The sequence below is a fragment of the Terrapene carolina genome, unplaced genomic scaffold (genome assembly GCF_002925995.2).
Source record: "Terrapene carolina triunguis isolate 2854851 unplaced genomic scaffold, T_m_triunguis-2.0 Scaffold606, whole genome shotgun sequence".
NCBI classification, from domain to species: domain Eukaryota; kingdom Metazoa; phylum Chordata; order Testudines; family Emydidae; genus Terrapene; species Terrapene triunguis.
The window spans coordinates 28,352-41,199 of NW_020664957.1; the positions used below are offsets into that span (position 1 = coordinate 28,352).

Here is a 12,848-nt window from a genome sequence, read left to right on the forward strand (position 1 = left end):
GGGGGATCGGTGGGGGGAGCTGTGGGGTTACGGGGGGCAGGGGGATGGGGGAGTTGCAAGGTTGGGGTTATGGGGGTGGGGGGAGCTGTGGGGTTGAGGTTACGGGGGCGGGGGGATCCGTGGGGGGAGCTGTGGGGTTGGGGTTACAGGGGATGGGGGGGAGCTATGGGGTTATGGGGGCCGGGGGGAGCTGCAGGGAGAACTATGGAGGCGGGGGGATCGGTGGGGGGAGCTGTGGGGTTACGGGGGGCAGGGGGATGGGGGAGTTGCAAGGTTGGGGTTATGGGGGTGGGGGGAGCTGTGGGGTTGAGGTTACGGGGGCGGGGGGATCCGTGGGGGGAGCTGTGGGGTTGGGGTTACAGGGGATGCGGGGGAGCTATGGGGTTATGGGGGCAGGGGGAGCTGCAGGGAGAACTATGGGGGTGGGGGAATCGGTGGGGGGAGCTGTGGGGGGGCAGGGGGATGGGGGAGTTGCGAGGTTGGGGTTATGGGGGCGGGGGGATCCGCGGGGGGAGCTGTGGGGTTGAGGTTACAGTGGGCTGGGCTCTTGGGGGGATGGGAGGTCATGGGGGGATGGCTATTGCTTGGATGGGAGATCATGGGATGGGGCTCTTGGGATGGGTGTTCATGGGGGCAGGGATATGTGGGGATGGGATATAATGGGGCGGGGCTGTTGGGGGTTGGGAAGGTGATGGGGCAGGGTTATGTGGGGGTGGGAGGTCATGGGGCTGGGGATATGTGGGGATGGGAGGTTGTGACTGGCAGGGAAAGCTGTAGTGCTGGGGTAACTAACCCCCCTCTCTCTGCCCTCCGCAGGTCCCACTCCGGAGCCGGGCTACCCGTTAGGCGGCTGCACAACTCCCGATCATGGCGACCCGGCATGGCCCCCACCCCGATGCTGCCCCATTCCTGAGCCAGGCGGACGAGACGGAGGAGGAGGCGGCGGAGGGGGGGTTGCGGGCGGGTGGGGGGCAGCCGGAAGTGGGGGTGCAGGCCATCACCGGGATCTCATACCCCCGCTCGGTGATGATCGTCGCTGTTCTCTGCTACATCAACCTGCTCAACTACATGGACCGCTTCACCGTGGCCGGTGAGGGCTGTGCGGGGGGGGGGCGGCCCTGTGTGTGCGTGGGAAGGTTGTGGGGGGTATTGGGGGACGGGGTGGGAGCTGTGGGGGGTCGGGGCTGCATGATGGAGAGGGTTGTGTGAGCAGTGGGGGTTTGGGGCCAGCAGAGGTCGGGGGGACTGCATGGGGTGTGGAGATCTGCCGTGGGAGGTGGGCTAGGGGTTGGCAGAGGTGGGGGGGCTGCAGGGTCCATGGGGAGCTCTCCCCACTTTCTAACACCCCTCCACCCCCCCTTTCCCCAGGCATCCTGCCCGACATTGAGTCGTTCTTTCGCATTGGAGACAGCAGCTCCGGGCTCCTCCAGACAGGTATGGGGGCAGGGGGAGGGAGGGGATCCCATAGCGATGGGAGAAGGGATGCACCGGGTATGTGGGGTGACACCCTCTGGGGGCTGGGGCGGCGTCTTCTCCGGTGGGGAGGGGAGGGTTGGTGGGGGAGGGGCTGTGCCCCGCGCAGTGCACCGGTTCTAACACCCCCCTACCCCCGCAGTGTTCATCAGCAGCTACATGGTGCTGGCCCCGATCTTCGGGTACCTGGGCGACCGCTACCACCGCAAGCGGCTGCTCTGCCTGGGCATCGCCTTCTGGTCGGCCGTCACGCTGGGCTCCAGCTTCATCCCCAAGGAGGTACCGGCTGGCAGGCCGCGCGCGGGGGGGAGGGGCTGTGGGCTGTGCGTGGCGGGAGCTGTGCGCGCAGGCCGGGGGTGCTGTGGAGATGAGGGGCTGGAGCGGTGCAGGGGGTACGCCTAGGCGAATTCTGTGCCACTGCTCAATGCAGAATTTTTACTCCTGGGGGAATTCTGCACCAAAAATTTAAAATTCTGTGCACAATATCTTAAAATTCTGCATATTGTATTTGTCAAAATAACACCATGTAATCACACCAGTTTCAATTATTTTTGGTCATTTATTTTAAAATACTGTCAGCAAGTACGTCTGAAACAATACAGACAACAAAAAAGATTCAGAAAATCTCTTTTGACAAGTAGATTCCTTACTAGGCATATTAACACAGTAACAATTCATGTAAACTACCATACGGAACCGTATTTCCCGCCCCCCTCAGAAGCAGGGCAAAGGCTGGGGGGGAGTCAGGGGTAACGGAGGAGCTGAGGGAGAGGGAAGGAGCCTGGGTGTGAACTTGGAGGGTTGTTGGGTGTGGGTGGGAAAAGTCTGGAACAGGTTTTTGTGGGGGGGCGGAGAGGGATTGTTAGGGAGCTTCCCCCATGCTGACCTCTAGCCTCTCCCATTCAGTCAGGCACATCTGCCCCTGTCCCCGCCACCCCCATGTGTCCTTGCACCCCCTGTCCACATGTTTCCCTCCACCCCCACTCAGACACCCACTCCCCCATCCCCATGTGGTTCTGCACCCCCTTCCCCTGTCACTTGTGTGTTCCTGTAGTCCCTCCCCCATGTGTCTGTGTGCCCCCACTCAGCCACCCCCTGTCCCTATGTGTCCCTGTACCCCCTGCCCCCATGTGTCTCTGTGCCTCCTCAGCCACCCCCTGCCCCATGTGTCCCTGTACCTGCTCCCCCATTACCATGTGTCCCTGTGCCTCCACTCCCATTCAGCCTCTGCCCCAGTCTGTCCTCCCTCACTAGCCCTTATGAGCCCCTGTCTGACCCCCCAGCACCCCATGCTGTTTGTCTCCCCATAGCCCCTGTCTCCTGACCTGGCCTGCTGCAAAGAAGGCCGGCTCTTTCTCTTCCCTTGCTGGCCAGGAGCTGCTGCTGTGTTCTATCGCCACAGCACCCTCTGATGGGCCAAAGGTGGAACTGCAGAAGTTATTGTCTGCTGGGAGCTACTGTTGTTCTTGTGCCACAGCACCCTCTGGTGGGCAAACGGCGGAACTGCAGCAACGTTTCGGCAGAAGCTTTTTTTCTGCATAAAAAATTTAAAATATGCATGGCTTATTAATTATGTGCATGCGCAGTAATGCTGGGATAACTAGCAGAGAATTCCCCCAGGAGTCAATTTTGCAGAAATTAACGTGTGCGCAGAATTTCCTTTCCCCCACAGAAATGGGCTGCAGGGCTTCAGGCCGCCACTAGGGGCTGCTGGACCCACAGAGTCCAGCTCGCACATAGAGGACACTGCTGGGGGGAAGGGGAGGGAGCTGGAGGGCTCCTGGCAGCTGCAGTTCCCAGCATGCCTTGGGGGAAGGAGACGGTGGTGTGCAGGAAACTCCATGCAAACCTGGGACTGAACATCAGGCTGTTTCTCCCTCTGGGCTTTGGGGCGGAGGGGGGTGAGTGTCTGGGCAAGGGGGGGGCCTGTGGCTGAGTTCTTGGGAGGAGGAGGGCAGGTGCCTGGGCTGGGGGGGCCACGGCTGGGCTCGGGAGGGGGTGCAGGTATCTGAGCAAGGAGGGCCCTGCAGCTGGCCTCTGGGGAGAGAGGTGTTGTGAGTGTCTGGCCCCCTGGCTGGGCTCTGGGGGGGAGGGTACCTTGGCCAGGGGGGCCTGCGGCTGGGTTCTGCGGCAGAAGGGGTGCCGGTATCTGGGCCGAGGGACCCGGTGGTTGGGCTTTGCGGGGAGGTGTTGTGGGTGTCTGGCCCCCCGGCTGGGCTCGGGGTGGGGGAAGGGGGCAGAGAAACAGGAACTGGGTTGTCAGAGGGGTTTCTTTAACTCTCTGCTCCTGGGGGGATTTCTGTGTGCGTCTGTATTGTTTCAGACGTACTTGCTGACAGGTATGTTGAAATAAATTACCAAAATAATTGAAACTGGCATGATTATGTAGTGTTATTTTGACAAATAAAATTTGCAGAATTTCAAAAGATTGTGCGCATAATTTTAAATTTTTTGGTGCAGAATTCCCCCAGGACTAAGGGGGTGCAGAGGGGCTGGGGGCTGTGCGTGGAGGGAGCTGTGCGCACAGGGGGGTGAGGGGCTGGGGGCTGTGCGTGGGGGGAGCTGTGCGCACAGGGGGGTGAGGGGCTGGGGACTGGGCGTGCGGGGAGCTGTGCGCACAGGGGGGTGAGGGGCTGGAGCTGGGCAGGGGGCTGTGAGTGCAGGGTGGGTGCGGGGTGGAGGGGGTGAGAGCTGGAGCAGTGCAGAGGGGCTGGGGGCTGTGCGTGGGGGGAGCTGTGCATGCAGGGGGGTGAGGGGCTGGGGGCTGTGCGTGCGGGGAGCTGTGCATGCAGGGCGTAGGGCGCAGGCTGCTCCCCATGGCGCTCGGGGTGAATCGTTACAGACGGGGTTCCCCCCCGTACTGGGTTCCCCCATCTCCAGGTTCCTCAGCGTGATGGGGAGTTTACGGTCGTGGGGTGGCCGGACCAGACCTGTGGCTTGTGGGGAGCTGGGGGTGAACTCCCCATTCCTGGGCATCTCAACCCCTCGGCAGGCTGGGGTGCGTCACCGTCTCTGAGCCGTCTCTCCCTCTCCCCCCCCAACAGCGGTTCTGGCTGCTGCTGGTGACGCGGGGGCTGGTGGGGGTGGGGGAGGCCAGCTACTCCACCATCGCCCCCACCATCATCGCCGACCTGTTCGTTAGCGACCAGCGCAGCCGCATGCTGGCCTTCTTCTACTTCGCCATCCCCGTCGGCAGGTGAGGGGCGCTGGGGGGCACGGGGCAGGCAGGGGAGGGGGGTGGGAGTCCCAGTTCTCACCTCCCCTCCTCCGGGGGTCAGTGTAAGGAGGTAGGTGTGTGGGGTGTTGAGGTCAGTGGGGGCGGGGTTGGGGATGTTGAGGGACAGGTAGGGGGCTGGGTAAGGGGTGTTGGGGTCAGAGCGGGCAGTGTGGAGGAGTCGGTGGAAGCAGTGGGAGTGGGATGGGAGCCCAGGGGCAGGGTGGGGGTGGGAGCCTGGAGTTGGGGGCAGTGGGGGTATGGCGTGGGTGTTGGGGTGGGAGCCTGGAGTTGGGGGCAGTGGGGGTAAGGGGCGGGTGTTGGGGCGGGGGGCAGGTTTTGGGGCAGTGGGGGTAAGGGGCGAGTGTTGGGGTGTGGGTGCGGGTCCCAGCTCTAACCTCCCCCTCCCTTGCAGCGGGCTGGGCTACATCGTGGGCTCGAAGGTGAAGGACTTGGCTGAGGACTGGCACTGGGCCCTGCGGGTGAGTCTGGGGGGCTGGGCGGGGGCGGGGTGTCACGGGGGCTGGCTCGGGGCTCTGGAGCCCCCCCTGAGTGACATGCTGACAGGACCCTCTTGTCCTGTGACACCCCTCGGGGAACATTATCAGTAGGGGGAGCGTCCTGGGTCTGACCTCGGAGCGTCCGGCCCCCCGTTCACCCCATGAGCTCCCCGCAGCGAGTCCCCCTGGACGGGGCCCTGGGGCAGGCGGAGGGGCCCTGCCCCCCCACTCCACAACCAGCCGGGACTTCGCCCCTCCTCTCCCCCCCGCTGCCAGCCGGGACTCCCAGCCAGCGTGTGACACAGACGGGTTATCAGCCCTCGGGAACCCAGCGTAGAACAGGGCTTCTTCGCACAGACATCAGGGTCTTCCAGCCAAGCCCATCTCGGGGGGACCCTGAGTCCTGGACTCTCCCCTCCGAGTCCCAAACAGGAGCCTGCCCAATTCCAGCTGCCTGGCCCCAGACCTCCTGTTCCCCCCTCCATCCTTTTGTCTCTTTCCCAGGCCAGCAGGTCACCTGGTCGGCACCGACACCTCCCACCTCTGGCTGGTCCTTGCAGAGGATGGGCCCGGCCATCGCCTGCCAGGTGACAGTGTCGGCCGTTCTCTGTCCCAGGCAGCCAGTCGCAGTCACACCTGCCCGCTAGAGGTTGCTGCAACGATCACACACCCTCATCCCACCACCAGACACTTGAGTAACACATAGGGGAAACTGAGGCACGCACAGTATTCAGAGAAAACCTGAAGACCATTCCCACTTTGTCACATTCCCAGTTTGTCGTCAGGACCACAGCGTAGAACAGAGCTTGTCAGCACAGAAAGCAGGAACTGTCAGCAAAGTCCATCTTGGTCGAGCCCGGGTTCTCCCCTCCAGACCAAGGACCCTCCGTCACACCCAGAGTTGCCCCGTCTTGTCCTTTGTCATCTTTCCCAGGCAGACCTTTGTTCTCCATCCCAAGGTCCCCCCCCCACTCCCGCCATCAGTTGCTAAGTTACAAAGTGTCTGATCATTGGCTGGGCCCAGGCAGCTGCTAGGTGACAGTCACACCTGGTCTTAGGCAGGGGTTCTCCTGTGCCCCTTTCCAGACTCCTGTGCTCCTTTCAGGAGTCTCTGCAAAATCCAACGCTCTTGCCCCACCACAGAATGAATTGTGCAATACATAGGGGAAACCGAGGCACATCGAACATTCATACAAAATATTAAGAAAATCCCCCACTTTGTCAGATCTCTCCCACCTTCGAGACTGAACTGAGTGGGGGTCGCTTCAGCCTGTGACCTGGGGAAGTTCAGGTCCCCCTCTCTGCGACAAAGCATCGGCTGTAACGTTTGCACTCCCCTTAACATGGACCACCTCCATCTCATAATCCTGCAGGATCAGGCTCCACCTCAGGAGCTCGGCGTTGGCCCCTCTCATCTGGTGCAGCCGCGGCAGGGCGAGTGGTCTGGGTACACTGCAAGGCGCCGCCCAAATAGATCCGGCTGCAGCTTTTTAGGAGCCCACCGCAGGGCCAGGCATTGCTTCTCTGTGGCCCCATAGCCCTGCTCCCGGGGCAGCAGTGTCCTGCTCAGGTACTCGCTGGGGTGTCTCTCCCACTTAGCTTCAGCACCGTGCCCAGCTCTGCGTCTGGGGCATTGGTGAACACCATAAAGTGCTTGTCAAAGTCTGGGTTTCCCAGCACTGGGCCCCTGACCAGAGCCTCCTTCAGCGCCCGGAGAGCCCCCGGTACGGCCTGGTCCAGACCAGCTTGTCTGGCTTCCCCTTCTCGCATAGCTCAGTGCTGGGAGCTGCCAGGGAGATAAAGTGGGGCACAAACCTCCGGTAGAGCCCCCCCATCCCAGTAAAGGCCTGGGCCCGTTTCATAGACTCATAGAATATCAGGGTTGGGAGGGCCCTCAGGAGGTCATCTAGTCCAACCCCCTGCTCAAAGCAGGACCAACCCCAACTAAATCATCCCAGCCAGGGCTTTGTCAAGCCGGGCCTTAAAAACCTCTAAGGAAGGAGATTCCACCACCTCCCTAGGGAACCCATTCCTGTGCTTCACCACCCTCCTAGTGAAGTAGTGTTTCCTAATATCCAACCTAGACCTCCCCCACTGCAACTTGAGACCATTACTCCTTGTTCTGTCATCTGGTACCACTGAGAACAGTCTAGACCCATCCTCTTTGGAACCCCCTTTCAGGTAGTTGAAAGCAGCTATCAAATCCCCCCTCATTCTTCTCTTCTGCAGACTAAACAATCCCAGTTCCCTCAGCCTCTCCTCATAAGTCATGTGCTCCAGCCCCCTAATCATTTTTGTTGCCCTCCGCTGGACTCTTTCCAATTTTTCCACATCCTTGTAGTGTGGGGCCCAAAACTGGACACAGTACTCCAGATGAGGCCTCACCAATGTCGAATAGAGGGGACTAATCACTTCTTAACCTGGTTCTCAGTCTGGGGAGCGGCCAGTCTCTGATTGCCCCCACCTTGGCCGGCTCTGGCTTTAGGCAGCCGCTCCCCACCTTGTGGCCCAGGTACGACGCCTCTGCCATCCCCACCTTGCACGTCCCAGCTTTTACAGCCAGCCCTGCATCCTGGAGGTGACCCAGCCCCCTCTGCACCTGGGACACCTGGTCCTCCCAGGTCTGGCTAACGACACAGATATCATCCATGATGTACGCCAGGGCAAAACTCTCCACCCCTCAGTAACTGATCCCCTGATGCTGGCAGGTGACCGGCGTCCCCTTGAGGCCGAAAGGCAGGACCAGGAGCGCACAGAGCCCAGGGGGTGATAGGAGCAGATTTCAGCCTGGCCTCTGGTTCCAAAGGCACCTGCCAGTAGCCCTTGGTAAGATCCATAGTAGTGAGGTAATGCGCCCCCCACACACACACACACACTTGTCTAGGGTCTCGTCAGGCCTAGGCATGGGGTAGGCATCAGACTTGGTGATGGCACTGAGCTTCCGATAGTCCACACAGTCTCCGATCGACCCGTCTTTCCTGGAGACCAGCACCACGGGAGAGGCCCCGGGGCTGGAGGACGGCTGGATCACCCCCAAAGCCAGCATGTCCCCGACCTCTCTCTCCAGGCCCTGGGCTGTGTTCCCAGTGACTCTGAACAGGGAGCACCTGATGGGAGGGTGGGCTCCTGTCCCCACGTGGTGGCCAGACAGGTTAGTGAGCCTCGGCCGGCTGGAGAACAGCTGCGGGTAGGAACACGGGGTCACAAGTCAGTCTCCTGGCCGCTCTGAATGAAGTCTGGCAGGTCTCCGGGGCAGCGTGACTCCGCTCACTCTCACCAGCGCAAGAAGCCTGCTTGGCTTCGGCCTCCCTGGGTCTGACCTCGGAGCGTTCAGCCCCGTTCACCCCGTGAGTTCCCTGCAGCGATGGGACTCCTGGGGAAGCCTCACATGCCCCCCAAAGGGGCCCCCCCACTCCGCAGCCAGCCGGGACTCCCAGCCAGCGTGTGACACAGACGGGTTAGTCGACAGGAACCCAGCATACAACAGGGCTTGTTAGCACAGACATCAGGGACATTCAGCAAAGTCCATCGTGGGGGGATGCAGGGCCTCACGCCCTGCCCCCCCAGACTCCAGCCAGCCCAGCCTCAGACACGCCCATTGCCCCTCCTATGTCCTTTGTCCCTTTCCCGGGCAAAAGGGTCACCTGGTCTGCACCCCTCCCCCGGCTCCACCTTGCTGCAGGCGCCGTTGCCAGGTTACGGAGTGCTTCCGCCATTCTCTGGGCAGGCAGCCAGAGGCAGCCCCACCACCTCGGTCTTGTGTAACACACGGGGAAACTGAGGCACACACCGTATTCGTGCAAAACCTCAAGAAGAAACCTCCCACTTTGTCACACGTGGCACCTCTCTGATCTCTGCCTGCTGGGCAGGGGTTGGCTGGTCAGAGAGGGGAGCTGATTCCAACAAGGGGCCGGCTCCTGGCTCAGGGAAGAGACCTACCAGGGAATCTTCCCCCTTCTCCCATTGGCCACACACGGCCAGGACCAGCCTCTCCCTGTCACAGTTTGGCTCCATCACGTTGACCTGGTTCACTTGGTGGCTGTGAGCCCGGCTGGGCAGTTCCACCACATCGTTCTCCTCACTCAGCCACTGGATGACCGAAGGGCCCGTCCCAGGCAGCTTGTGGCTTGTTCTTCCTCACCGGGACGAGACCCCTCACCTGGTCCTCGGTGCCATAGGCTGAGCGGTCGTACCAGAGCTTCTGCCTCCCTGGGGCCCTGGCTGGGTTCTCCCTGGCCGGACCCATGAGCTCAGCGAGCTTTTCCCAGAAAGTCAGTACATGCTCCAGCACTGGTTCTCCCTCGGGGGAGCCTTCCCCGCCCATCCGTCCCTCCCCAAGCCAGGGGTCCCCTCACTCCCCTCCCATACAGCAGCTGCAAAGGGGAGAACCCCGTGGGTTCCTGGGGCACTTCCCTGTATGCGAACAGCAGGTGGGGTAAATACGTGTCCCCGTCCTGCAGATGCTGGCCCAGGAAAGTCTTCAGCATCATCTTCAGGGTCCCATTGAACCTCTCCACCAGCCCCCGAAGGGAATGTTTCCCTGCAGCCCCCCTTAAGGGTTCCTCGGCGCTGCAGCCAGCAAGGCCCTTCAGCTTGTCTAAGGAGGGATCCTTCTGCAGCTCTGTCTGAAATTCAGCTGCAACACACAGGGGAAACCGAGGCACACACAAGATTCATACCAAACATTAAGAAAATCCCCCCATGGTGACACGGGGTCACCCTCTCTGCCCCCCAGGTGACACCGGCGCTGGGCGTGGTGGCTGTGGTGCTGCTGGTCACGGTGCTGCGGGAGCCGCCGCGGGGGGCCGTGGAGCGTCACTCCGACTCCCCCCTGCGCTACACCTCCTGGGCCGCCGACGTCCGGGCACTGAGCCGCAAGTGAGTGGGGCGGTGCAGCGGGGCCGGTGATGAGAGAACTGTGGGTGCTCGGCAGGGGCCAGGGATGGAAGGAGCAGGAAGTGCGGGGGTGTCAGACAAAGAAGGGGTCAGGAGGAGGTGGGGCTGGGAGGAGCAGGGTATAGGGCTGGGAGGGGTGGAGATGGGGAGGGGTGAGAGGCACTGGGGGTCAGTGTGCAGCTGTGAGGAGTGGGGCTGAGCTGGGGATTGGCAGGGGACTGGGAGGAGTGGGGTGGGGCCAGGGGGCTGGGAGGGGTGGGACTGTGGGTCAGTGAAGGGCTGGAGGAGCAGGATGGGATCGGGGCTGGGGATCAGTGGGGGGGCTGGGAGGAGCAGGATGGGATCGGTGCTTGGGGGGGGCTCTCACCTCTCTCCCCCGCCCCCTCCCCCGGCAGCCGCAGCTTCGTGCTGTCGTCGCTGGGCTTCACGGCAGTGGCGTTCGTGACGGGGTCGCTGGCACTGTGGGCCCCGGCGTTTCTTTACCGCTCCTGCCTGGCCACGGGGCAGTGCCGGCCCTGCCCCGACGGGGACACCTGCAGCTCCCAGCAGAGGTGAGTGCCGCTGGGGGGCTCGGCCCTGAGCTCCACTCTGGGAAAGGGAGTCACCCAGTGACCCCCGAACTCTGACCCCCAATGTCGGGGCCGTTCCCTCCCCAGTAACCCCTGAACTCTGACCCCTGGGGTCAGTCGTTCCCTCCACAGTGACCCCTGAACTCTGACCCCCAATGTTGGGGCCGTTCCCTCCCCAGTGACCCCGAACTCTGACCCCCAATGCTGGGGCCGGTCTCTCCCCAGTGACCTCTGAACCCTGGTATCAAAGCTGTTATCTCCCCCAATGACCCCTGAACTCTGACCCCCTGGTGTCAGGGCCATTCCCTCCCTGGTGACCCCCAAACTCTGACCCCTGGTGGCAGGGCTGTTCTCTCCCGCAATGACCCCTGAACTCTGACTCCCCCCCCAATGTCGGGGCCGTTCTCTTGCCGTGACCCCTGCACTCTGACCCCCCCAATGTTGGGGTCGTTCCCTCCCCAGTGACCCCTGAACTCTGACTCCCGGTGTCGGGACCGTTCTCTCCCTGATGACTCCTGAACTCTGACCCCTGGGTATTGGGGCCGTTCTCTCCCTGGTGACCTCTGACCCCCCTGTCTTCACAGCCTGATCTTCGGGCTCATCACCTGTGTGACGGGGTTCCTGGGCGTGGGGGCGGGCGTGGAGATCTCCAAGCGCCTCCGCAGAACCAACCCCCGGGCCGACCCCCTGGTCTGCGCCGCCGGCCTGCTGGGCTCCGCACCCTTCCTCTTCCTGGCCCTGGTGTGTGCCCAGGGCAGCAGCGTCGCCACCTACGTGAGTCCCGGGGGGGGACGGGGGCTGGGGGTGCCTGGGGCTGGGGGGGGGCCAGGGCAGCAGCGTCGCCACCTACGTGAGTCCCGGAGGGGCCAGGGAGAGCAGGGCTGAGGGGAGCAGGGCTGGGGGGTGCCTGGAGCCGGGGGTGCCTGGGGCCAGGGGGTGCCCGGGACTCCAGAACCCTGTCTTGTTGAGCCAGACATGCTAGCCTGCTGCAACACAGACCCAGGTCTGGTCCACGCCCCCAAAGCTGCAGACTTTAACCAAAAACTGCTCAGCAAGTCACCTATCTCCAGCACCCAGATTTACCCAGGGCTGGGGGGTGCCTGGAGCTGGGGGGTGGCCGGGGCAGTGGGGGGTGTGGGCTGGGAGGTGCCTGGAGCCGGGGGGTGGCCGGGGCCGGGGGGAGCAGGGCTGGGGGGTGCCTGGAGCTGGGGGGTGGCCGGGGCTGGGGGGGGCGGGGGCCGGGGGGTGCCCGGGGCTGGGGGGAGCAGGGCTGGGGGGTGGACACCCCACACACTCGTGAGCCTGGTGCCCAGCGTTGGCCGGGGAGGGAGGACTCAGGGAAGGGCGGGGGGAGTCCTTAGCCTTAGTAACCAGCTCCCTCCCCCCTCAGGTGTTTATCTTCATTGGGGAGACGCTGCTGTCCCTCAACTGGGCCATCGTGGCGGACATCCTGCTGGTGAGTCCGTCCTGCGGCCGCGTGTCCGGAGCCACAGGGCCAGCGCTGCCCCGGCCTCTGGGAGTGACCCCCCCACCCAGCGCGGCCCTTAGCGGCCCCTGGGAGCGACCTGGGGCGGCAGGGACAGACAGACGGACACAGAGCGGGGGAGGGGGCAGGGGCAGATGGACACAGAGCAGGGAAGAGAGCAGGGGCAGATGGACACAGAGCGGGGGAGGGGGCAGGGGCAGACAGACGCACAGCGGGGTGGATGGGGGGCAGGGCCCCCCGAGCCTGTGCTGACCCGGCCCCTCTCGCCCGCAGTACGTCGTGGTCCCCACACGCCGCTCCACGGCCGAGTCCTTCCAGATCGTCATGTCCCACCTGCTGGGCGACGCCGGCAGCCCCTACCTCATCGGCGTGGTGAGTGCGCGGCAGCGGCACTGCTGGGGGGAAGCTCGCAGCGCCGGGGGGTTGCTGGGGATTGTGGGACGGCTCCGCTCACCCTCTCTGCCCCCCAGATCAGCGACAGGATCCAGCGGGGCCGCCCCCCGTCCTACCTGCTGGAGTTCCACAGCCTGCAATACGCCCTGATGCTGAGCGCCTTCGCCGGGGTGCTGGGAGGCGGCTTCTTCCTCGCCACTGCCCTCTTCATCCAGGGCGACCGCAAGCGGGCGGAGCTCAGCACCCAGGGTACGTCCCCCGCCCCCCAGCCGCCCCCCAGACCCCTAACCCTGTCACCTCCCGCTGCCCCCTAACCC

General features: G+C 63.3%; 1 protein-coding gene across 1 annotated transcript in view; it reads left to right on the forward strand.

Annotated features, from left to right (window-relative positions):
* The first annotated feature begins 981 nt into the window (after positions 1-981).
* Positions 982-12,848, forward strand: part of SPNS1 (sphingolipid transporter 1 (putative)) — a 13,196-nt gene continuing 1,329 nt past the window's right edge. Inside the window, exons 1-11 of the mRNA XM_026659202.2 lie at positions 982-1,090; positions 1,369-1,434; positions 1,616-1,752; positions 4,518-4,669; positions 5,103-5,169; positions 9,923-10,065; positions 10,479-10,634; positions 11,237-11,426; positions 12,043-12,108; positions 12,412-12,510; positions 12,609-12,780. Coding sequence (XP_026514987.1) covers positions 1,027-1,090; positions 1,369-1,434; positions 1,616-1,752; positions 4,518-4,669; positions 5,103-5,169; positions 9,923-10,065; positions 10,479-10,634; positions 11,237-11,426; positions 12,043-12,108; positions 12,412-12,510; positions 12,609-12,780 — 1,312 coding nt within the window. The 5' untranslated portion in view covers positions 982-1,026. The remainder of the gene's footprint in view (positions 1,091-1,368; positions 1,435-1,615; positions 1,753-4,517; positions 4,670-5,102; positions 5,170-9,922; positions 10,066-10,478; positions 10,635-11,236; positions 11,427-12,042; positions 12,109-12,411; positions 12,511-12,608; positions 12,781-12,848) is intronic.